The sequence below is a fragment of the Lepidochelys kempii genome, chromosome 16, assembly GCF_965140285.1.
Source record: "Lepidochelys kempii isolate rLepKem1 chromosome 16, rLepKem1.hap1, whole genome shotgun sequence".
NCBI lineage: Eukaryota > Metazoa > Chordata > Testudines > Cheloniidae > Lepidochelys > Lepidochelys kempii.
The window spans coordinates 11,428,126-11,453,714 of record NC_136395.1 but is presented as its reverse complement, the minus strand read 5'-3'; the positions used below and the strand labels follow the sequence as shown (position 1 = coordinate 11,453,714).

Below are 25,589 nucleotides of genomic sequence, written 5' to 3'. Positions count from 1 at the left end.
GTCTAGCTCCATATACCCTGATCGTCACTAGGTCGTCTGGGTGCCTAAGGCAGCTACTACAATCTTACAGATACAGCCTGTCATGGTCGTGAGGTCATGTAAATCCCTATTGCCATGTGTACTGGATCAATTCCTCCATGGAACTATAGCCTTAAGTTTACCTGCTGAAACCAGCTGACAGAGTCTGCAGTTGTCCAATGTTATTCAGATGGAAAGCATGAGCCACGTCTGACCTGTATGTTGATTGCCCAGTCACGGTTATTACTCCAGGATGCAATTACTTGTATAATTTAAGCACTTTGTTCACTTGCTGTTTATTAAATTAACCCGGTAACAAGCAGACACTTTGGTCTCCTGCTTAAAACTAATTCCTTTTCCATGTCATTTAAAATGATAGCAAAAAAAAGCCCCAAAATACTGTCCCAAAACTGAAGAAAAGATGCTCAATAAAGAACTATGCTTTAGATTTTTTAGTGTGCTTCATGTTGTCTGTTTTTTAAAGGCCTAATAATGTGAGATGCTGAGCACCTTCTGGAAGTTGTTCATCACCCCTAACTCCTGATAGAGTAAAAGGGAGTGGGGGATGTTTCTGATCATGCTCCTAGGTTAACAATTCTCCAGGTCAGAGGTCGTGACATCTTCTGTGTTTTGTACAGTGCTGAGTGCAGTGTCCATGCCTAGCAAACAACAAATACCAACAAAAGTCCTGAACAAATGGGATGCTAAGAGTTTGTGAGTTTCTGCTGGGGTGGAGCAAGCATGAGAGATGTCATGCTCTGATCTCCAGGGCCAAATAAAATAGAGCATGTCTGTGCAAGAAAATAAAGACAATAGCCAGGTTATTTGCCCATGCTGGGAAAAATGCGAGGATCACACATGCATGATGAAAGGAACATGAGTGGAGCATAAAAGAGGAAACTTAACTAGCCATGATCTTGCCATGTTCCTTGCATTAAACATTCAACAATATGAACTTTATATGCTGTGTATCATCCAGGCATGATCCTTACTTGCACTATTGCCAGCATGAGTTGATAGCTCATTACAAACACACTTAAATGAAACTATTTGTATTGGACGGCCAACAGACCTGACGAGAAGTAAGGAAGGCACATTTGTAAGCAGCCCAATTCACTTCTTCACATGAGATTTTGCTCCTCTGCAAGAAGGCAGTTAGGCAGTTAGGTGTCTGTCTCTTTTATTGTCTCTGAATGGGATTTTGAATATTTAACTAAAGTCATGTCCACCTCATTACTGACCTCTCATTGGTCAAAACAAATCCCTGATGCAGTTGCATCTCTCTCCGGGACTTCCCTATGCCCTGGCTTCTTCCATGGACCTCTGTATTTGAACAGTATTAATTGCAACAACTCATTCCAGGCCCCTCACGTCACCTGGCCTTGAACCAACAGTGTCCTGTGTCAAGCACATTCGTCTCTATGAACTGGCAAAGGCAGGGGATATTCATGTGTTCTGCATGCCTTAACATGATGACCTGAGGGAGTTGACCACTGATCAAGAGTCTGATGTAATAGCCACTGAAGATCACCAACAGCTGCTGAGCCATCACCTGGAACAAGAATGAGATCAACATCAGAGGATCCATATACCTATACTCCACACATCAATACCTTCACAGTGCCCATGGTGACAGAGTTCTAGGGTGATTTATCCATGGCGATAAAGTCTTGGGGCAATGATAGGAATCAAAGACGAAAAAGACCTTTTAGATATTGGTGCCAATATCTCCTGCCAAGGAGACATCTTGCCCCCCAGTCGATGATGTATTGGATACTAAATGATAACTCTTAATGCATTTCTCCTTATTATTCCTGATCCAGCCCCAAAACAGATGCTCCTACAACAGCAGATAGTGCAAAAGCCACCAAAGACATTTTGTAGCTATATTTCTTGTATGAAAAATGGGATGAACACAAGGGGCTGGAAATACTGAGGAAAGTCCCCGTAAAGTAAGGGGATCCTGGCTGCACTCAGAAGCTTAAGTTTATCTGGGTCTGATTCTTGATTACATTTACACCATTCTGGCTATGTAAAGGGGTCTAAGTTACAGTCACTTTAAAGTGTACACACCTTTACACTGCCTTACTGCAAATGTGGATCAGGCCCTCTGTCCTTAATGGCAATATAAGTGAGGTTACTAGATGGCTCAAAGGAACAGTAATGGAATACAGTGCTGGCTAAGTCACTGCTTCAAATACAGCTCAGGTCAGCAGAGATAGAATGTTATTACCATCCAAGAGCCATGTTGGGCCCAATGTGAAATGATTCAGCATGCTGGTGTCAGCCTCACAGAACAGACCCCACACTTGTTATTAGCGGACAGATCCAGCTGAGAGGCAAAGGACTAAGTGGGCCATGGAGACTGAACAACCTCATCCTGACAGGGAGTCAGGGCTGAGCCAAGTTGGCAGGGATGGAGCCGGGGGCAAGCTTGCTTTGCCACAGCTCATATTGTTCTAGAGATAGCTAGAGGGCTTCCGTTCCAGGGCTGTCACCAGCACTAAATTCACTTAATAGCTCTGCGTATAAAAATGTACAGTCAATCAAACCCATCCCACTGAAGCTTTCTTGCTAAGCCAGAGAGAAAATGTTTGCTGCTTAGCTCCACGTTACCTCTGGAGTTCCCTCTGGAATGAGCTGGAGCAGTTCACTGCATGCCAGAGTCCCTTTCTTGTCATTGGGTAGAAGAGGTGACTCTTCAGACGAACTCTCCTTTCCTCTCCCCTGACCCGACTGGATCACTGTCTCCATAGTGACACAGAACTGGTCCAGATTGTGCCTCAGGGCTGACTGAAAAACACAAGGAGAGCTCTTGGGGTCTCCAAAGGTGGGCAGCATTGTCTTTCTGCCTTTCCTCTCTGAGTACCTGGCAAGGGTAATTTATAGGATCTGGTGCTGCACAGTTACCCACAATTATCCACCCAGAAAAGAAGGGCATGAAAAAGATGTACGCTTGGAAGGATTCGATTTTTATTGGCGAATGTCGATTTCACTGCACGCACGCGCACACACCCAAACCAATGAAAAAATATTTCCATCAATGTTAATAGAAATTTATTAACAGGCAAAGTACAGAAAATGCCACTGGAGAATGACTGTCTGATTTAAGGATATTTACTTTCTCTGCTTTGACATACGATGTTGACAATTAATGTTCTAACAGTCATCAAGCTTTACCTTTTTGTATCTCCATGCCTCCTGCCCTTAAATAATTATTGTCTGCCTCCAGCCTACTCTATTGTCTGACACTCTGCCCCCACAATTTTCTGCAAATGTGAAAATTTAAATCGATAGAGATTGAAAAAGTGCTTAAAAATAAAGATCCATAGTATATGTCAACATTATTTAAAAAATAAACATTGAATTCTGCCAAGCCTAAAAATATGTTAGAGCCACCCACACTGCTTTGAGCACGGAGCTGCATTTCATCAGGTGGTGCGTACTTTGTCTAACACGTGCTGTGTGTCTAGCTAGAATTTAACCTCCCTGCAGGAGGGACTAGGTCTCTATTTTGAACAGCACCCAGCATATTGCCAGGACTACAGATCAGGTTGTGACCCCCATACTCACATGGGTCAGCAGTATCTCACACAAATAAACCCAGCCATTTCAGCTGTGTTACTTGTGTGAGTAACTGCACACTATCAAGACATTCACGGTCCAGCCCTACACAAATAATAAATAATCATGCTTTTGTCTGAAATGTGCCATGCCTGTTAGGTTGTTCAGTTTGCTTGTTGCATTCCACCCATTGCTGTATCCATCACTTCTGCAAAGGGCCTTCTTCAGATTTCAGAGAATTATAGGAGTGGGGATTTGAACCACACACTGGAACCTGGGCTCATTACCAGTCATGACACTACAGGGTGGAATTTACACATTCGTGCACGTCCTAGTGGAGAAGAGCTAGAGCAGTTTTTGAAGGGATTAGATTATATAACTTCAGTCAAACAGCCTCGTCTCTTACTCCTTGAGCTGTCCCATTGATTTCAGTCACACGGCTCAGGAAGTTAGGTACTACTCAATGTGAGTACAGGTATCAAAATCTGGCCCTGATTCTTCTGCATTTTCTTTCATGAAATTGTTATGTTTCATTATCAAGGGACAGATTTATAGAAATGTGTGCACCAAATTGCACGTGAACTGGACATGGATGCATACCATTGATTTGCGACATGCATTTCTAAAAATCTGGCCCTAGATGAAGAAATTTACAACAGGGGCCTGATCACAAGGAAATTCAAACAGGTGATCCTTTTTATTTGTATTAGATTCACTTTCAGATCAACACACAGAGCTCAATTCACCACCATACTGGCGTCTTTGGGCTGTTCCAATGATGCAAAGCAGCCACAAACCCAGCTCAGCTGGCTGGTGAAGCCATGTTTCTGGCTGTTTTGTGTTACTAGAGCGGGGTAAGGCAACCAGAGTATACTTGGGAACTTGTCCCATGCACTATACCCCTCATTTATTCCGAATTCTAGAGGTTGTATGTAGCACAGTCAGCTCAGATTGCTCCAAGCATCACTTACCTGGTGGTTTCTCTTCAGTTCTGTAATATAGCCTGCTAAGGAGTGAAGACACTGCTCCAAATTGAAATGGACAAAGCAAAGCTGACGATGGTGGAGAACGTTAAGGAAGGAGCATTTTACAGGACAGACACCAATACAATTCCTTAATGCTCCATCTTTTGAACTAGCAATGTATCTATCTGTACCCACTGCCTGCCAAGTTTGGGGACTTTGGAGACAAGGCACAGCTCCCACAGGCAAAGACTGGGATTGCCTATCTGCTTGTGCCGGAGGGACACACCTAGGAACTGGACTGGCACACTGGGGTGACCAACTTCTGGCCCCAAAGAGCCTGCACTGTGAAGCTCACTCTGAGGGGTCAAGTGACCAGGGAGGGAGAGCCAGAGGGGAAGGAGACTGGTTGTTGCTCTCCACAGCTGCAGGAGAGGCAGCCATTTTGACTGACCCGGTCAGATGGCCAAAACAGAGCCTCCCCTCCACAATGGTGAGTTTAAGCCCAAGAAGCTACATCCAGGGGGGCTGAAAAACCAGTAGTGCCCGTAGGCCCCCCTGCACTGGGAGCCAGGGGTCAGCCAGGCCTCATTACTGCCCAGCTAATGGGGACAGCTGGACATGAGAGTGGTTGGATGCATAGACAGGGATACCAGGCCTACAACCTGAGCTTCAGCCCCACTTCCCTGGTCAGGTCTGTGGGGAGAGTCTGATGGGGGTATTTCTTGTTTGGGAGTTTTAGTGGTTGTTCTGGGAGTGGCTGGGGCCTTTTTCTCTGAGACCTTTACCTGTTCCCTTCCCCTTCTTTTAAATGACCTCTGTCTGGTCCAGGGAATAAACTGTGGTTTATTTTTGTGTAGTCCTTGATTTGCTGTACTTGTGACCTAATAACCTAGAAGTTGCTGGCTTTGTGCTCCCAGCCACTAGATGGAGGCATCAGTCACTCGGAAACCAGGACCCACTGATCCTTGGGGGGGTGGCCACGAAGTCCCTGAGGAGGGAAGAATGAGGTGCTCCAATTTTGGGCAATGGGGGTGTGGGGGGGGGGGTTTACACATCTATAGTCTTGCTTTGCATGATCAAGGGAATTCCAAAGCAATATGAAAGCTGAGAAAAGATATAGTCAAACACTGGAGTAAAACGGATAAAAATATACATCCTTGGGCCTAGTTCTGCTCTCCGACAAGCCCAGCACACATGCATGGAGCCCAGAGCCTATTCCATTAGCCACCCTGATTAGTTAGCGGTGTAGCCAGGTTTGTCCAGACATCTAGTTCAAATTCTCAAGTGTGTCACCCTCACCTTCAAGACTTCGCATAACTCCCCTCCTGCTTGCATCTCTCCTAATTTCTTCCTACTCCCCTATCAGCTCTTGGTTTCCTCTCCATTTCTAATCATTGTGCCTTCTCCCATGCTGCCTCTTATGCTCGGAGGACAGTCTCTGTTTTCTTGTCCCCTTCTTCAACCCCCTTCTTCAACTGCATGTCTTCTAAGCTCTTGTGCAATAATCCACAAAAGTTCTCTTTAAAAAGTAGGGTCTGAGACTCATTTTCATTTGGTCCTCTGGGCCTAAATTTTTAGAAGTACCTACTAATTTGGTGTCCCTCTATGTTGCGGGTGGGGGGCAATTTGAGATGTCTTAAAGAGGCCCAATTTTCTGAAAGCACTGAGCACTCATCCTCTTAAAATCAGGCCCCTTTAAAGTGTCTAAAGTAGGGCATGCAGAGTCAGGAGGTACCTGTGAAAATGGTGTATTTGGTGCCTTAATGAGTTTGTCTTTGCAACACAGAATGTAAGCTCTAGGGGCAGGGACCACATGTTCCTTTATATTTGTATAACCCTGAGTGCCCTGCTGGCACTCAACAAATAATAAAGAAGCCCACTGAACTCAGTTGGAGTCATTATCTTCAGTGGATCAGTCCCTAGATATGAAAAAAAAACCTCTGGAGAACCTTTTTGATGAGGAGACTGATGATAAATACCTCCTTATCTGCAAGCACCAGCAATGAGGGGAAATTGTCTCACCCAGAAAGGATACCTGTAGAACATTCTGGTGCCTGTCCATGGCATCTGCAACCCCCAGAAGTAAGTTGTGCTTCATGAAGACTTCATTGGCGGCTGCCAGCCTCACATCAGTATTCACATGTATCTGTTAAATAACAAAGATGTTAGCATGTCCCACGGTGACTTTCCAGGCCAGCCTGCAACCAGGAATTGTAAAGAGTCGGTGACTCTGATGGTCCTAAGTCCCTGAAAACAAAGCAATGAGAGAAACTATCCATTTCAGGTAGTCTTTTCAGAGGCACTCAGCTCTGGCCTAACTCTGCTGCCATTGAAGCAAGTTTACATACCAGGTCTATTCAACCAGCGCTCCCACCACAAAATGTGATATAATCCCAGAAGATGGAGAGGGAAATGACTTGTAAAATCATTGTTCCTGTTCCTTCCCGCACCAGTCAGTTCAGGATTATCTCAGACAGTCCTGTATATCTTCCAGTCTAGGTTTCAATATTTCAAACAATGGAGCTTCCACTTCTTTCTTTGGAAGATTAAATCTATAGCTCTCATCATTCAGCACTTGATCCAAAGTCCATCCTAGTCTCTGTAAGGTTCTCATTGACTTCAGTGGGCTATGGATCAAGCCCTAGGGCTTTTATTTTTTCTAATATGCAGCCTAACTTTATCTTGGCACCCCATTGGTTATTCTATTATACTGTGCCCATTCTAAAATATTTCGTCCCTTCTTGGCAATTATGCTCTTCAAATACTTTTAGACAATTACCTTGTTCCCTAACTGTTTGCTTGGAAAGAAATACGTTGTTACATAATGGAACAAGTGAGAAATTTCTCCTTACCTTCCTTTGATGTTGGTCAATAATCAATATAACAACTATAGTGAGTGCTATGGCAGCCAACGTCACCAGAATGCTGACTTCCCAGTGGCACCCAAAGGAATACAGCTGCATGGTGGAGTAAATATTTGCCCAGATTGAGATGTAGAAAATCTGAAAAGACCCAGAGAGACTCAGAAAACAATACTCACAAAAATAGCGAAAGCAGAAGAAAGGTCAAGAGAACAAGAAAGTTCCCTTCTCATAAATTAGATAAATTACCAGGGATTTTCAGAGGGTTAATGGACAAAAGGTCCTTCTAATAAGAAACATGGGGGAGAGAGGTCTAGAATGAGAGTCGGGATTAAATGAGCTCCTGATCATCAAAGACAGTAGATGAATTCTTGGTGGTGTTTCATACTTAGGATTTCAACCAAGTTCCTCCATTTCTAGTAAGAAACGGATTCCCCAAGGTGTATTGAAAATAATACTTCTTATAGTCACTGTGTTTATAAAGTTCCCACACCAAAGCACGAAGGGTACTGCCAAGAAAATTAAAATACAATAATGCAAAAACAATGTACAGTGGCACCTGCCTCAAGGGACCACTCGAGGGACTAATGAAGGCAGAGCAGAGTCGTATTCATTTGGGGATACCTTGGAGTAGTATCTTAAGACAGGATGTTGCCTGATGGAACGTATAGATTAGAGATGGACTGAAAGGTAGGTATGATACAGTGTGGTACAATGTTATATGGGGTAGATAGATCAATAATACCAAACAGAAAAATATTAAAAATCTAAACACTGCAGCATTAGCGAAAATACAATGGCTGACATTAAAAAAATACCTCTGAGAAAGGAGCACTTGATTTTTATTTACACAAGGGCCACTCCACCCTGTTCATGAGAAGGGGCCTGAAAGATGGTGAAAATATAATTTAGTCCCATTTTAAGACTCCTTGGGCCTGCCAGAGAAGTGTGAAGACCTTAGGGTAAATGAGATGAGGTCCAGAGTGTTTTCGGATGATGTTTGAGAGCTGAGAAGGATGGGATGAGGCAGATGCTTCTGGTAAATGAGTTCCATCCCCATTAAAGCCACCACAGCGAAAGCTTTGCTAACTGGCTGCCTTTGGTGGGACTCCTGAAAAGTGGGCCGTGTGCATACCTGCCTCATTATACAGCAATCTCTGCAAGATGGAATTTTCAAAGGGGCCTCAGGGAGTTAGGTGCTCAACTCCCACTGAAAGTCAATGAGGGGTGGACACTTAACTCCCATTTGTGCCTTTGAAAATTCATTCCCTTCTCCAAACTCCCATTGAAATGGCACCTAACTCCCTTAGGCTCCTATGAAAATCCCCAAGGCAATTTTCATTGTATATCAGTAATGGCACGTACCAATTAGGGTGACCAGAAAGCAAGTGTGAAAAATCGGGACGGGGGTGGAGATATTATGAACCTATATAAGAAAAAGCCCCAAATATTAGGACTGTCCCTATAAAATCAGGACATCTGGTCACCCTAATACCAATTAACCTGAATGAGGGGCCGTGATGCTTACCACAGCAATGGCTATCCCAAAAGCTCTGGAGTTGTAGAACATGTATCTTCTTACTTCAGGTTCCAGAATGGCGTTTTGAATTAAGTTCCTCCACTGATCCATTGTCATCTGTTCAGAAACCAAAAACAAACAAATCCCACTCACTTTTTCATGCAGATCTCTAAGAACAATCAGAAGGCGAGCTGAATGGCAATAGCCAAGAGCTAGGCTGGCATTTCACATTATTAGATTATGAGATTGGAGATTCGATAGGATTGGCCTATGTCCCAGACTCTGCTTCCAAACAAGGGACATTGGCCCAAATTCTGATCTCATTTATACTGGTATAACAGAGATAAAAATCTGCCCTCAAAACCTATTTGTGCCTCAGTTTCCCCATTTGTAAATAATACCACCAACCTTTGTAAAGTGCTTTGAGATCCACAGTTGAAAGCTGCTTTCTGTATAACTAAGGATACATCTACCTGCAGAGTTGCACCAGTTGCAGAAATTTAACTGATGGGATTTTAAACCAACTTAGTTAAATCCGTGCAAAAGGCTGTCTGAACATACTTATATTGGTTTAATCAAACCTTTTGGTTTAGCTGAAGTCCATAAGGAACAGGTTTCAGCCAAACTGAAATAAGCCCCTTTTAAACTGAAATAAGAGAGTCCACACAAGGGTCTGCACCCATTTAACTAAAGAGAGAGTGTGTGTGAACAAGGACTGAGTGTTAAGTAATAGTGTATAATTCATTGCCCTGCTCATGCAGTCAGCCTAGTTTGCCCTGAAAGCAGTGAAACTCTTTGTGAGGCAGAATCACTGTATTGATATGAAACTGCAAAAGAACCCATCATGGGAATTCATGTCAGACCAAGATCATATTTAAAGGTGACAGTTTGCAATGCTGTGTCCATCACAGATACCTCCAGCTCTGCTCCATCCCTTTCTGTCTTTAGCACAATGAATGGTTTGTCTAACTGCTCACTGACCATGGGCAAGCATGTTACTCAAGTCTCTCTCCACTAACAACAGGCCCATCCTTGCTCCCATTTGAGCCACTGGGAGTTTGACCATTGACTTCAGTGCGAGCAAGATTGGATCTTTTAGTGCTAAGATCAGGTCTTTTAGTGAAACAGACTAGAGAACCAAAGAATCGTAGGACTGGAAGGGACCTCGAGAGGTCATCTAGTCCAGTCCCCTGCACTCATGGCAGGACTAAGTATTATCTAGGCCATCCCTGACAGGTGTTTCTCTAACCTGCTCTTTAAAATCTCCAATGATGGAGATTCCACAACTTCCCTAGGCAATTTATTCCAGTGCTTAACCACTCTGACACTTAGAAAGTTTTTCCTAATGTCCAACCTAAACCTCCCTTGCTGCAATTTAAGCCCGTTGCTGCTTGTCCTAGCATCAGAGCTTAAGGAGAACAATTTTTCTCCCTCCTCCTTGTAACAACCTTTTATGAACTTGAAAACTGTTATCATGTCCCCTCTCTGTCTTCTCTTTTCCAGACTAAACCAACCCAATTTTTTCAATCTTCCCTCATAGTTCATGTTTTCTCGACCTTTATTCATTTTTGTTGCTCTTCTCTGGAATTTCTCCAATGTGTCCACATCCTTCCTGAAATGTGGCGCCCAGAACTGGACACAATACTGCAGCTGAGGCCTAATCAGAGTGGAGTAGAGCAGAAGAATTACTTCTCGTGTCTGCTTACAACACTCCTATTAATACATCCCAGAATGATGTTTGCTTTTTTTTTTCGCAACAGCGTTACATTGTTAACTCATATTTAGCTTGTGATCCACTATGACCTCCAGATCCCTTTCCACAATACTCCTTCCCATTTTGTATGTGTGTAACTGATTGTTCCTCCTAAGTGAAGTACTTTGCATTTGTCCTTATTGAATTTCATCCTACTTACTTCAGACCATTTCTCCAGTTTGTCCAGATCATTTTGAATTTTAATCCTACCCTCCAAAGCACTTGCAACCCCTCCCAGCTTGGTATCATCCACAAACTTTATAAGTGTACTCTCTATGCCATTGTCTAAATCATTGATGAAGATATTGAACAGAACCAGACCCAGAACTGATCTCTGTGGGACCCCACTCATTATGCCCTTCCAGTTTGACTGTGAACCACGGATAACTACTCTCTGGGAACAGTTTTCCAACCAGTTTTGCACCCACCTTGTAGTAGCTCCATCTAGGTTGCATTTCCCTAATTTGTTTATGAGAAGATCATGCAAGACAGTATCAAAAGCCTTACTAAAGTCAAGATATACCACATCTACCGCTTCCCCACTATCCACAAAACTTGTTACCCTGTCAAAGAAAGGTGTTCTTACAAATCTGTGCTGACTGTTACTTAACACCTTATTATCTTCTAGGTGTCTGCAAATTGATTGTTATGAGCTGCAGGGCTTGTTTATATGCACTCGTTTAAAATCACAGCCATTCAACTGACTCAACTCCGCATGTAGACAAGCCCTGAGTTATACAGAGCACTTATCACCAGAGGATCTCAAAGCACTATCATTGTACTTTGTAATATCGCTTTCTCAGACGCAGCTGAAATTTATACACACCCAACCTCTCTGAAGGTAATAAGTTGTGACGATTGGGCTAAGCCAGGGGTGGGCAAACTTTTTGGCCCAAAGGCCACATCTGGATAGGAAAATTGTATGGTGGGCCATGAATGCTCACGAAATTGGGGGTTGGGTGCGGGAGTGTGTGAGGAATCTGGCCAGGGATGTGGGCATTGGGGTGCAGGAGGGTGGGACCAAGGGGTTCAGATGGCAGGAGAGGGATCAGGGCTGGGGTGTGGGAGGAGGTCAGGGGTGCAGGCTCCAGGCGGCGCTTACCTCAAGCAGCTTCCAGAAGTAGCGGCATGTCCCTCGTCTGGCTCCTACACGGAGGCATGGCCAGGAGGCTCTGCACGCTGCCCCGTTCACTGGCGCTGCCCCTGTAGCTCCCATTGGTCCCGTTTCCTGGCCAGTAGGAGCTGCGGGGGCGGTGCTTGGGGTGGGGGCAGCATGCAGAGGGGAGCCGCATAGAGCAAGCTCCTGACCCCATTCCCTGGCAGGAGTTCAAAGGCTGGATTAAAATGTCTGAAGGGCCAGATGCAGCCTCCGGGCCATAGTTTGCCCACTCCTGGGCTAAGCCAACATGACTGCAGGCCAGTGATGCAGACAGTCAAATGTAGAGGAGTGCACAATTAGAAGACTGGAGTGTGAGCTGCAACACCTTGCTACCCTCAGTGATGCAGCACTTAGATGGCCGAATAATTTAGATATCGACTTGTGACACACACAAAAGACAACTGAAGTCACTAGGAGTGCCCAGGTGTAAGTGATAGCCCTCTTTCTATAGGCCATCTATACTTCTGCGTGACAGATATGAAGTAGACCCTGATTTCTTGTAACAAGGGCAAGTGACACAGGCATCAGAATACCCATCACCCCAGTAAGCCATCAAGTAGCCAGGTTCCCAGTGAGGAGCTAACCTGAATTCCAAAGGTCTTCAGTTTCTCTGCACAAAGCTCCAGATCAAAGAAGGTGGAAGAGCAGGTATTGCTAGCAGTGAGAACCATAAGCACTTGGCCATTGTGGAACTCTGCAAAAGGAATCGGAGGAGAAGGCTGAGTGTGATCAAAAGGGACTGGTCTGTGGTGTGTTTTCCTCTTGAGCGCTGAAGTGGGCTTGCAAATTGAGGAAGTGGCAGATTGTGCTGAGAAGCTCTCAGCATGTGACGGACTCTGAATTCTTCCTCTATCATTTCGAAGAAAATCACAACATGAAGAGCTGCGCAGCCTTCAGGCTGTATTGGAGGGATCAAGGGTTGAAAGGTAAGGAGACCAAATCCTACACGTGCCCAAAGAGGATGTGACCTGACCTGGGAAGGGATCATATGCCAGTCCAGTGGGTGATGAGACAATGGGTTCAACCCACTCAAAACAGCTGTGAAGATCCGTGACAAATGACTTTAAGGCCCAGCTCCTTGAAAGTACTTAGGAGCCTAACTCCCATTGATTTCAATGGTATCTAGGTGCCTAAATACCTTTGAGAAACTGGGTTTAAGGCACTGCTGTCTTGGCAGAGGACAAGGCAGAACACCGTAGACTCTACCCCACTCACTCCTACCCATGGCACACCTTGCCCCACCCTCTGCACCAGCTCTGCCCCACCCGAGGTTTCCCTGTGTTGGCTAACAACAAGGAAGCTAAATTCCTTCTCACACAAAGGTGTGGCCCATTCAGATTAAAATCCGTGGAATAGGCATATTTCAAGGGTATGTGAATGAAACAATGTTCTATATGTTTGCTGAGATGAACTACATCATCAGAAAGCCAGGAGCAGGAGTCGGCAAGCCTGGGTTCTATTCTCCGCCCTGCCGCTCACCCACTCCGTGACCTTAGGCAAGTTACTCAGGACAAAGTCTAATAATTCTGGGTGCCCAGCTTTAGCCCCCAGTGATTTTCAAAGGTGCTGAGCATCCTGCAACTTCAGTTGACGCCCGTGGGAGCTGTGAGTGCTCAGCACCTCTGCCGATCAGGCATTAGCTACTAGGTGTCTCAAACTGGGCAAACCAGAAACGGAGACGCTCAGAATGAACAGACCCTTTTTCAAAATGTTTACATGGCTTCATTTCCAGATGAGCTGAGCACCTGCAGCTCCCACTGATGTCTTTCAAAATCACTTTGAAACCTTGGGCCCTGATCCTGCAGCTGGATCTGCACAGGGCAACCACTTGGCGATCTATCCATGAAACGTGCTACAGGAGCGAAGTGCTCTGATTGTATCAGCTGGGCACAGGACTTCAGTCCGTTTCTAAAGGAGTGTCGTTGTGTTAAGCAACAAAAACAGAGCAAGACTTTGTCAGTCGCTTTACAAATCCAGGCTAAAATCTTCACAAGCGATTTATGGCTTTGGGTGCCCCAACTGTGATGCCTTAAAGGGATCTAATTTTCAGCAGGGCACTCCTGAGAAGTAGGCCTCATTAAAGTGTACCACGCTGGGCTCCCCAAACTTGGGCTACCCAAAATTACTAGCCACGTTTTTGTAATTTTTGGCCATGGTATGTGTTCTTTATTTTTGCTTAATTATTATAATGGTTATATTCCTTCTGTTGAAAATGAGCAGCCCTGAAGAAAAAAAAATGCAATTTCTCTTAATTTAATGCCACCTGATTCAGAATGTCGTTGCAATCAATAGTTGGAGCTGTTTGCTTACCTTTCACCCAGTGAAGGGAGCTTTCACCTGCATGGGTCCCACAGTAGGAGATGGGACTTTGTTTCTCAGCTCCATCTGCTTGGCTTTCACAGGCCATGGTGAAGAAACGGGCTTCATGCGGACCGCTATCTCCTGCAGTCATAAATCCAACACTCTATATTCATAATTCTTCCCCTTTCCTCTTTTACAGCATAGAAACACCCAGTTAAAGACTGTTCTCCTTGCTGTGGACTGGACTGTGATACTCTTATTCACACTGAAGAAAAGTCCCATTGATTTGCTTGCGATGTAATATATGACTTGATTTGAGCAAGGGAGTCACAATCTTGCCTGCAAGGGGGAAGAGAAATGACACCATCTTGCACAAAAAGACCTTGTAGCACAGCAGCATACAAGCTCTTAGGAGCACTGTGGACTCTGCTCCTGATGGACTATGCCCAAATGATTAATGGAGTACTCTTGGGTCAGCTCCAGAGTCCTCATGGATAAAGCATACCCATGTCATCCCCATGTTTATGTATGCTGCTGCAGGCATGGGTGCCAGGCATCCACACCTCCCGTCTATGAGGCAACAGCCCTCTTTGCCCATGGGGAAGACTGTCCTTTAATTAAACATGATCATGCACATTTTGTAGGCAATTAATCCACAAATGGGCCTATCCTGAGCCTGTTGAAGCCAGTGGGGAGCTTGGCCATTTTCTTCCATGGGAGTAGGATCAGGGCCAGTGAGAATACACTTTACTGATGTTTTAAAGCAGCCAAGTCATTGAACTATAAATACTGGACACTGAGCAGGTGCATCATAATGGACGACTGTGTGAGAAAGAGAAAACCAATTCAGATAAGAAATGATGACACAGTGATGGGAACATTACAGATGCGAAGAGAGAGTGACAAACAGACTAGGACTTCCACCCAGCACCCTCAGGGAACCTTTGTGCTGGGTCAGAAATGCCAGGGTAACTTTTTTTCTCATTTGCACCCTCGCCTGTGCATTTCAGTTCTCAGTTCCAGAAACAGAAGTCACACAGCCCTGTGAGAGAGACAGTGTGTGTCAGATATGACATTATCCTAGACAAACCTGATTGGATTAAATGTAAGGATTTTAGGAGCACAGTAGCACCTCAGAGTTACGAACACCAGAGTGACAAACTGACCAGTCAACCACACACCTCATTTGGAACCGGACGTACGCAACTGGACAGCAGCAGAGACACACACACACACACACACACAAAAGAGAAAATTCAGTACAGTGCTCTGTTAAGTGTAAACTACTAAAAAATAAAGAGAAAGCAGCATTTTCTTCTGCAGAGTAAAGTTTCAAAGCTGTATTAAGTTAATGTTCAGTTGTAAACTTTTGAAAGAACAGCCATAGCATTTTGTTCAGTTATGAACATTTCAGAACTACGAACAACCTCCATTCCCAAGGTGTTCGTAACTCTGAGGTTCTACTGTACATTGGATTAAAAATGCAAATGTTTATGTATTATTGTGAGAGGTAGATGTCGCTAAGAGAGACACATGACCAATGTAAACCCTGGGACGTATTATGAGCTTCAAAGGACTCATTTAAACAATGTACCAGACACGAATGAATTTTTAGTTGATCAGGTTTCCTAGGAAATACCGGGGGGGGGGGAGTATGTTAATGTTGTTAATGTTGTTAGGAACTTGTAACCACAGCAAACCCCCTTGGTGGGTTTGAAGGATTGCCCCACCCGCAGAGCCCTTGCTGGGGTTGGGCAGGGCGGTGGGGGTAGTCTCTGGTAAGATTATTAGCATGCATGTAGGTTTCTTTAGTGTTTTAATATGTTTTTTTTTGTAATGCTTTCACCTTAAGACTAAATGCGCTTGCTTAGAAAAGCTGTGTGGTACTTTATAATTATGGGCAATTATGCTGTTTATAGGCTCGGAGGAGAAAGCAAAGCAGGCCTGCTTAGGCAGTCTAACTTGCTGGGGAGCTCACAGTGTAGGTGGGAAACAGTTCTGCCCAATCAGAAGGAAGCAAGATGGGGTGTCCGCCCGAGAGAGCTGGTGGCTGGGAGCCAGAACCCTAAAAGTAGGCATTCTTGCTGGATACAGGGACAGGTGCCCTGGACTGTGACATGGTGCTTGTGAGCTTTTGAGTTAAATGTTGCTGATGCAGGAGGTTTGTATAGTTCAAATCAGCAGCTAGACTGTGGGTGCTTATCCAAAATGAGTATCTGAATGTTCTGAGGCTTGTCCTGCATCAGTAACTGCCCTGCGTGCATGAGGCTCATCTGCATCTTTATTAGAACACGGATGATGCTCCACAATTACTCTTCACTTCTCTGCCCTTTTCTCCTGTCTTGTGTTCCCAAGAGCCTGTGTTGCAGCTGCAGGGCTGCCGCACAAAGCCTATCAATGCTGTGCCACAATCAGATACGGGATTGCTCTGTTTGCATCCCTTGGTGTCACTGAGGTTTAACCCAGTCACATAAATCCATGATAGTCATCAGCTAAAGTGCAGTCAAACAGGAAACTGATGCAACAGAAACTACATTAAAAGATCGTTATGATTGCAGCAGGAGCCCACAAAGGACAGGAAACTCACAGTTAAAGAAGTAAAGCTCTGATATTTTGGCACAACAGGAGAGGTGTGTGTGAATTTGACCCATTCAGCAGTGGCATTGTGCAGACTGAGCGCTTAGGAGGGTGAGTATTCGTGCAATCTCAAGAAAATGAGTGATCTGCTGTGGCAGGAAATACCATGAAATATCTCCATTTTGACAGCAGCTATTTACACACACACACACCCCCAAGCCCTTCTCCACCAGATCACATCACCCTGATGCCAGCCCAAATAAGGAACATTCTTGTTCTCAAAAAACCAACCGAACAAACAAAAATAAACCACTCTCCATCCTATTTGCCTTGATTGAGGGTGAAATAAACTCTTCTCCCCAAGTCAAAAGACTCTCCCTCCGGGCCTCGCCCTCAATTCCTACCCTTTGGTGGCAAACTGGAAGGACAATGAAAAAGGAGAACAAGAGACAACCAAACCACAGCACAGAGTTAAGAAACGTACACCAACTAAACGTGCCATCAATGCTGGTGGCATATAAAGCGACAGCTGAATCGGGATTTGCAGGGTTAGACATGTCAGTCACACGAAAAGAGCTTCCCATTGGAGAAAACTTCAGCTGGAACAGCTGGCTCAGAGCATGCAATGCGTGCTGGCAGTTCACAGACATCAGGGGAGCTGCTGCAGGGAGCTAGCCCCTCCTACCCAGGAAGAGGGTGCCGATTCCATAGCTTCCCCATTACCTTTTTATCTAGCGTGCATCTCATTCCACGGGGTTCTCCGTTAGTGTGGAAGCAATGCCCCTCTGTGGAGATCTGTCTCCCCCGGTCCTTCTTCCAACTCCACTCTCCCTTCCTCTCTTCTTGGGTTCTCCTCTTCACCTCCAAAGTTCTCTGGGAGTCTGCCTTTGTCTCCTCCTATGCTCCCTCCCATTCCATATGTGCTGCCAATCTACTAGTGTAACTACTCCCTTTGTCTCCTTCACTCACTCTGGGCTATTGCAGTTCCTTTTGTGACACCTCATGTTCTTAGCTAAGATCCAGATTAATGTTCAACAAGATCCAGACTGGATGATCATAATGGTCCCTTCTGACCTTAATATCTATGAATCTATGAATCCATCCCCCTTGTCCTTCAAGAGACCTCTAAAAGCTCACCTATTCGGTGTTGTCTTCTGTATCCAATGAGTTCACACCATTCACTTCCTTCTCTCCTACTGTCTTTTGCATGAGCATGTCCAACACCGTACCCCTTGTGCCTTAAAACTGTTGAACCTTGGGATGGCGACCTCTTTCTTGTTGGCTATTGTACAGTGTGGCTGCTGCAGAAATAAATCATCCTCATTTGCCCTGATCCAAATGAATATACTGGTGCAACCCACGGAAGTCAGAGCAGCATATTCGCCCCCACCCTGCCTCTCACTTTCATTATACTGCATTGCAGGCACCAACTTGCAAAACAGCTCATGTGCGTGAGAGTTTTCCCCTAGGCATGTTGTATATAGTGGTTTTAACCCCATAGAGTGCCTACATAGTGTTTCCCCATCTGTTACAACTGTAGAGACTCTGGATTTCAAATACCTCAAAGTCTGGGGGAGTTCAGAGCTGGGGTTAAACCTCACAGGCTTAGTGGAGGTACAGGAAGCTGATCGTCAGCATGGTCCAAAGGGGACACTTTCCCTTAAACAAGAAGATGAGGGTCACCTTGTATTCTCAGCTGCAAACCCCAGGGCTGCATCATCTAAACTGCCATGGGCTTATTAGCCAAAGCAAAGCTTTAACAATGGGACCGCACCTTTGGAGTCTGCAGTGAAAGCCTTCAGAAGATGACTGCTGACACTGAGCACCGTGAAACTTGTCTTCACTGACTGCGCTCATTTCCAGCAGGATGACATTTCCTTTACCAGAATATTTGACTCATAAGAAATAACTAGTTTGATCAAGGTTCTGATTCATTGCTCTCACTGAAGGCTCTGCCCCATCAGTCATCCCCAAACAACATACACACACACACAAACACACACACATACACACACACAACGCTGTTGTTGAGTGGTACCAAACTGTGCACTCATCCCTGCGAAACAAGCCCAGTGAATACACACTGATGGCAGTGGCCGGGCTGTTTTCTTTAAAGACAGCCAAGGCTGCCATGCATATCCCCTTCCAAGTTACAGAAGGCAGGAATTAAGCAAAGCTGTGGCAAACACTTCTCTCTCTGAAATACATAGAGATTTCACACCAATTGCTCAAGATTGGGGAGTAATATACAGTACTAAGAAAATGGTCATGCAAACAAAAAGACAAATGTAGATAGGAGGAAGGGGACATACATACCCAGCCCTGGGAATTTATTGGCTGTTTACAAGAATCGACCATCAAACTAGGACATTTTCCTGGCTTCCCTTACAAATAAACTGCTGCACAGAGAGACCAAGGAAAGATGTGTTAGTTTTGCATTAGGGATGATCCATTGTAGTGGGTGGAAAGACTCCCAATCACTTTAGTAGGGTTGGTAGTGGGTCTAAGGCCAAGTCTATATTAGGAGCCTTTAGCTGATATAGAATACCAGTATACTACACCAGTAAGGCACTCCTTGTGGGGACAAAGCACATACCAGGAAAACTGCTTTTGTTGGCTTATTTCAGTCCCCCGTCCCCCTTCCATACACCCCAGGTAAAATAAATTATCCTGGTAAAAGCACCATCTTACCAGTATAACTGTGTCTATTCTAGGGGGTTTTGCCAGCACAGCGACATCAGTCAGGGAACCCACCCCTTCGTTCCCCTGACTGGCATAGCTGTGCCAGCAAAAGTTTGTAACATAGACCTGGCCTAGATCAGATCCTAGTTATGGACTACTCACATCTGATTCAAAACATCAGGATGCACAATCAGCTGACCCAAAGGACACACACTGTACCATTTCCCTACCTGCTGCGTCCAGCCCAGCTTCTCCCAGAGAAATGTGACGGGATCAGCCATAAAATCAGAGGGAGTCACGCCATAGGTTTCTCTCCATTGTGTAACATGCAACACCAGGATTACAGCTTCCCCCAAGCAAAGGGGTGGAGTGGGAAGGGAGAAGGTTCATTTTACACTGTCTGTAATCATGAGGTTGCCATAGAATTGGGATGCACCAGAAGCAAGCAAACGCAAGTGGTTCTGGGGAGGCATGAGACAGATCTAATCCAGGATTGTAGCACACTTCTTTATACTCATGAATGGTGACTAAAATAAAAAAAGGATGAGCTCCACTTACTGTGCCTGCGCCCCCTGTGATTCTCTCGTAGCCTGGAATTTCTCTAGCTCGGTTTACTCTGACCATTACTAGGCAACGTGTTCTCTGAAACACTGGAGCAGCTTTGACTTTATAGCCGCTCATCTGCAGGGGGGCTTATTACATTGACCACTGCAGACTGCCTCTCTGTTGTCATTAGCACGCAGTATCATCTCCCCTCTACAGACACAGGTAGGCAAAGCTCAGGGTGCAATTGCATCAGAACGAGTAACTGCATCTGCCTTCTCTTCTCCCCCAGATAAGGATCCAGGCATAGCAATAAAACAGGGGCACAGAGTTTAGAAAGGCTACTGTAAGCAGGTTATTAAAAACAGCCTGTGGCAAACCACAGATGGGGGTAATAAAAATGACATTGCATCTCTGTGGCTGCTTACTTTCTGATTAGCTACAGTGCATAAACTCTGGTACCCTTGAGCAAAAATTACCTTTGGGAGCTGATCTCAGAGCCAAAGCCCAGCCCCCTTGATGCAAAGCCCTGGCCGGGATGATTTAGTTGGGGTTGGTTCTGCTTTGAGCCGGGGATTGGACTAGATGACCTCCTGAGGTTCCTTCCAACCCTGATATTCTATGATTCTAAGTGGCAAAATTCCAATGGATTTCAAAGGGACCAGAGATTTAGCAGAGGGGCAAATCCTGCCAGCACCTTCCATGGATGCAGAGGAAGCTTAAACCTAGTGGTTCTGTTGTGCAAGCAGGGAGAAAACTTGGGATCCTACCCAGGGACGAGGACATGACTCCAGCTGCTTTTATGCAGGTAAGTTGGAGTGGCCTGCAGCTTGTGCATCTGCCATTTTGTGCATCCACCTGGAGTGACGGGGCTGCCATAGCCTAGTGGTTCAAGAGCATTAAGTCTCCTGCTTTCCATAGCCTTTCCCCCTTAGAGATTTCCAGTGCCAACTCCTGTTACTTCAGAAAAGCAAAAAAATAAGGAAACTACTAGCCTAAAAGGCCCTGAAGTCACAAATAAGGAGATGGTTACAATTTCTCAAACAGCCTCCATGCTGAGCCTAAGAATTTCAAAGTCTCCAAAGGCATGCACACCCCTGTTGGGGACACTGGGGCATGGCCACTAGGTAACTCGAGGGGATGGAAGACCACGAGTGTCGATGAAGCCCCCTCGCACTAGGCCCAAGTGTCCTTGGCACCACCCCCCTGGCCTGGAGGCACTCGCAGGAGCTCTGCGTACTAGGCCCAAGTGTCCTTGGCCCCCCCCGCCTGGAGGCACTCACAGCAGTTAGGCTGAGGATCTGCAACAATATGTTACAGAGTCAGACTGCCTGAAACTAAACAAGGCCCAACAGGGCAGACATGGAAGAAAAATGCTGAATAAAGCAGCTTTATGTATAGTTTAACAAATGATACAAAAAACAAGGGAACTAGCTGGTAACTGGATTGGCTGGCTATATGGATACTTAGGGCAGCTTGCTATTGGATAAGTATGCTGAAGAAAGGATGTATAAAAGTCTGTGAAACTTCCTGCTCTGTGTGCAGGATTTGAGATTCTATTCTCCCTGTACCTTTTTGAAGCTTCAAATAAACTTTTCTGCTTCTCCACCCCGTTGTGATTATTGGGTGAAGCACACCGGGTAGCGAACCAACCCCTGCTGTTGTTTTGCCTCTCGGCACTGGGTGCCGGCAACACTCCTAAAGCAGAAAGGCCCCTGGAAGCCCTGAGAACCCTCATTACAGTATCAAATCTTCCTTTGTATCTTCCCTCACAATATACACACACTGTCTCTCTCTCTCTGGTCCAGTGCTGGGTGTAGCCCATCAGAACCCAAGGATCAGGAGCCATTAGGTTTAATTATTATATTTCAAGATGTTTCTCAAATTCTACATTTGAGATCAAAAATTGACCTTGCTTAATGGAGAATGTGCAGTTCTTGCTTTTTCTACCTGAGTCTTATTTCCTGCCAAGATGAGGTAGATTGTTTTTTGATTATGGTGATGCAAAAACCCTTTCTTGCATCTCAAATTAAAAATAAGGAAGCTAGCAGTTTTCAGTCTGGCTAACAGCTCTGATATTGATCCAACAGATTCCTTAATAGATATTTTGAGGTAGCTGACTGTAATTTAATATCTATCTAATTATTATTCTCAAGCCAGTCTGAGAAACCATATTTACTGCATGAGATTAATAAAAAAAAAAAAAAAGGGGGTTATTTCTTTCCTTTCCATAAGGTGTTTTGAAGGATTGTCTTTCTAGACAAACCATTGTTATTGGGGGGTGGGGGCACGGATTTTATTGTTCTTTAACATTTTAGGCCAGAGTCTCAGCTGCTGTAAAAGGTGTATCTTCCAGCTGAGGATCTTTACCATTTGTTATGAATTACTGGTAGACTTCATAATGAAACCATAAAGTGCGTGGGGGGAAGGGGGAAGAATCTAAGAAACAAAGAAGGAAAAACTGGTCCAATGTCATCTTGGCGCAAGGTTAGCAATAAACAGGAGTGATGTTGTTCAATATATTTATCAGTTATCTGTAAAATGGGTTGAGGAGTGAGGTGTCAACATCTGCAGAGGACTCAAAATCAGTTAGGTCAGTTCACACTAGAGACCATGAGAGGGATCTCACCTAAGGAGGTGAATGGGAAGAACAATGGCAGTTGCAATTCAATACTGACAAGCATAAGCTAGTGAACATTCGAATAACCTGAACTACTCCTACAAATGATACATTAACTTAGAACCTGACGATCACTAGGGAAAAAAACCCAACGAGACCTGTACATCATTTCAGTTAGCACAATTTAAATCTCTGCTCTGTGTTCAGGGGCAGTCACAAAGGCCAAGTTCTCGCCACAAACTTTCCACCTAGATCAGGTTGAAATTTTTTGGTTGATGAAACCTGGCTTTTTTGACTCAATGAACATTTTTGCAAAATATTTGTTTTTTTAAGAGAGAACATTTCTGACGTTTTTTCCTCCTCTGTCTCCCTTCCCCCTGCCCGCCCCCTTTCTCTTCTATTTTGTCACTGGAAATATGAAGGAAGGAGAAAATGCAATAAAAAACTTCCCGCAAAACTGAAAAAAGGTACTTGGAGTGGGTGGGTGTTAAAAAAAACAACAACCAAAAACCCAAAAAACTGCTGTGGAAAATTTCAAAAACAAAATAAAACGTTTGGCTTTTTAAAAATGTTCAGACCTACTACTTACCCTTTTTCAACGAGTTGCATTCCTGACCATAGTGATGAAAGCTTATGCCTCCAGGTCCTATGGTAACTACTTAAATCTAATTAAAAGAAACACACCGGATGACCACTTTGCAAAAAGAGCCACTATTTAATCTTCTTTGTAAACTTCCTTCCCAGCTGTCATGCCCCTTCTCGTTGTGTCCCATGTAACCCAGATTGTAAGTGATTTAGGGTAGGGACAGTCTTTATCCTTATCATAAAATGCCATACTGCAAACCATCAGTTTGCTCTGTGGGTTGTATCTCTTTCCCTATCTTGTCTACTTAGATTGTAAGTGTGACAGCCGCCATCTTGGCTGCCACACTGGGGACTGAACCTGGGACCTCCAGAGCTAAAAGCATGAGCTGCTACAGCTTGAGCTAAAAAGTCACTTTTTCTTAACTTGGGCTGTAACAGACTCACATCCTCTGTGGCTCAGACACAAGCAGGAGAACTTGTAACACACACAAAAGCAGGTTATATAAACTATGAATCCAGGCACTATCCGTGACTCCATATTTGTATGGTACTTAGCACAATTTGCAAATATTAAATGTAGCTCTTGAGGCTGGGATACAGATCCTGATCTTTCTGAATGGCTGGGCATCTTGCAGTTCTCATCAACTGCAACTGGAGTTCCAAGTTATCACTGCAAACTGTTAGGATATAAATATTCAGGCCTGTCTGTAAAGGCCTAGACTCTAAGAATTTAGGTGTATTCTTATCACTTAGCTAGTTATAGAGGTATAAAAGAAAGAATCAAAATCACTGTTTGCAGGTGTAAGGGCCTTCTCTTACTGTGACAGGTTGAGGCCCTGTTCTTAGGCTAAGGCCTTTGGCTAAGCAGCAGAGGCAGCCATAAGCTGGGAAGCGACCGGTCACCTCCTCACATTCTAACCTAGTCACATTGAAAGAAGGTGCTATTGGGCTGTTAGGAATACACTCCTGTCCTGATAGTGCCTATCGCCTCCAGAGAAAGGAAAGTGCCTAGAAGATGTAAAAGGAAACTTAGTTTGATAGCATCCTGTCTGGCAAGAACTCACCTATCAATAGCTAGGATGTGAAATCTTCATTTCTGTGTTGTTCTATCATTGTAGTCCCCATTTCCATGGGCTGAAATTGTGGAAAAGCAGCATCACTTGCCCCATAACCTCAGCCATGCGGAACGCAATGCCATCCACAGCCTCAGAAACAACTCTGACATCATAATCAAAAAGGCTGACAAAGGAGGTGCTGTTGTCATCATGAATAGGTCGGAATATGAACAAGAGGCTGCTCGGCAGCTCTCCAACACGAGTTTCTACAAGCCATTACCCTATGATCCCACTGAGAGTTACCAAAAGCAACTACAGCATTTGCTCAAGAAACTTCCTGAAAAAGCACAAGATCAAATCCGCACAGACACACCCCTGGAACCCCGACCTGGGATATTCTATCTACTACCCAAGATCCATAAACCTGGAAATCCTGGGCGCCCCATCATCTCAGGCATTGGCACCCTGACAGCAGGATTGTCTGGCTATGTAGACTCCCTCCTCAGGCCCTACGCTACCAGCACTCCCAGCTACCTTCGAGACACCACTGACTTCCTGAGGAAACTTCAATCCATCGGTGATCTTCCTGATAACACCATCCTGGCTACTATGGATGTAGAAGCCCTCTACACCAACATTCCACACAAAGATGGACTACAAGCCGTCAAGAACACTATCCCCGATAATGTCACGGCTAACCTGGTGGCTGAACTTTGTGACTTTGTCCTTACCCATAACTATTTCACATTTGGGGACAATGTATACCTTCAGATCAGCGGCACTGCTATGGGTACCCACATGGCCCCACAGTATGCCAACATTTTTATGGCTGATTTAGAACAACGCTTCCTCAGCTCTCGTCCCCTAAAGCCCCTACTCTACTTGCGCTATATTGATGACATCTTCATCATCTGGACCCATGGAAAAGAAGCCCTTGAGGAATTCCACCATGATTTCAACAATTTCCATCCCACCACCAACCTCAGCCTGGTCCAGTCCACACAAGAGATCCACTTCCTGGACACTACAGTGCTAATAAACAATGGCCACATAAACACCACCCTATACCGTAAACCTACTGACCGCTATTCCTACCTGCATGCCTCCAGCTTTCACCCTGACCACACCACACGATCCATCGTCTACAGCCAAGCTCTGCGATACAACCGCATTTGCTCCAACCCCTCAGACAGAGACAAACACCTACAAGATCTCTGTCAAGCTTTCTTACAACTACAATACCCACCTGCAGAAGTAAAGAAACAGATTGATAGAGCCAGAAGAGTTCCCAGAAGTTACCTACTACAGGACAGGCCTAACAAAGAAAATAACAGAACGCCACTAGCCGTCACCTTCAGCCCCCAACTAAAACCCCTCCAACGCATTA

At 44.8% G+C, this 25,589-nt stretch overlaps 1 protein-coding gene across 2 annotated transcripts; it reads right to left on the bottom strand.

Annotated features, from left to right (window-relative positions):
- Positions 1-1,099: 1,099 nt before the first annotated feature.
- TMEM268 (transmembrane protein 268) lies at positions 1,100-18,466 on the bottom strand. Of its 2 annotated transcripts, XM_073314234.1 has the most exons (9): positions 17,441-18,466; positions 14,150-14,479; positions 12,424-12,533; positions 8,937-9,044; positions 7,400-7,549; positions 6,583-6,693; positions 4,554-4,634; positions 2,635-2,811; positions 1,100-1,570 (listed from the first exon to the last, which is right to left on the bottom strand). In XM_073314234.1, the coding sequence occupies exons 2-9, from the start codon at positions 14,289-14,291 to the stop codon at positions 1,391-1,393; spliced, it is 1,059 nt and encodes a 352-aa protein (XP_073170335.1). In that variant the 5' UTR covers positions 14,292-14,479; positions 17,441-18,466; the 3' UTR covers positions 1,100-1,390. The 2 variants fall into 2 exon arrangements, with proteins under 2 accessions (XP_073170335.1, XP_078705185.1); XM_078849059.1 differs by lacking the exon at positions 17,441-18,466 and having other exon boundaries at positions 14,150-14,865.
- Positions 18,467-25,589: the final 7,123 nt, after the last annotated feature.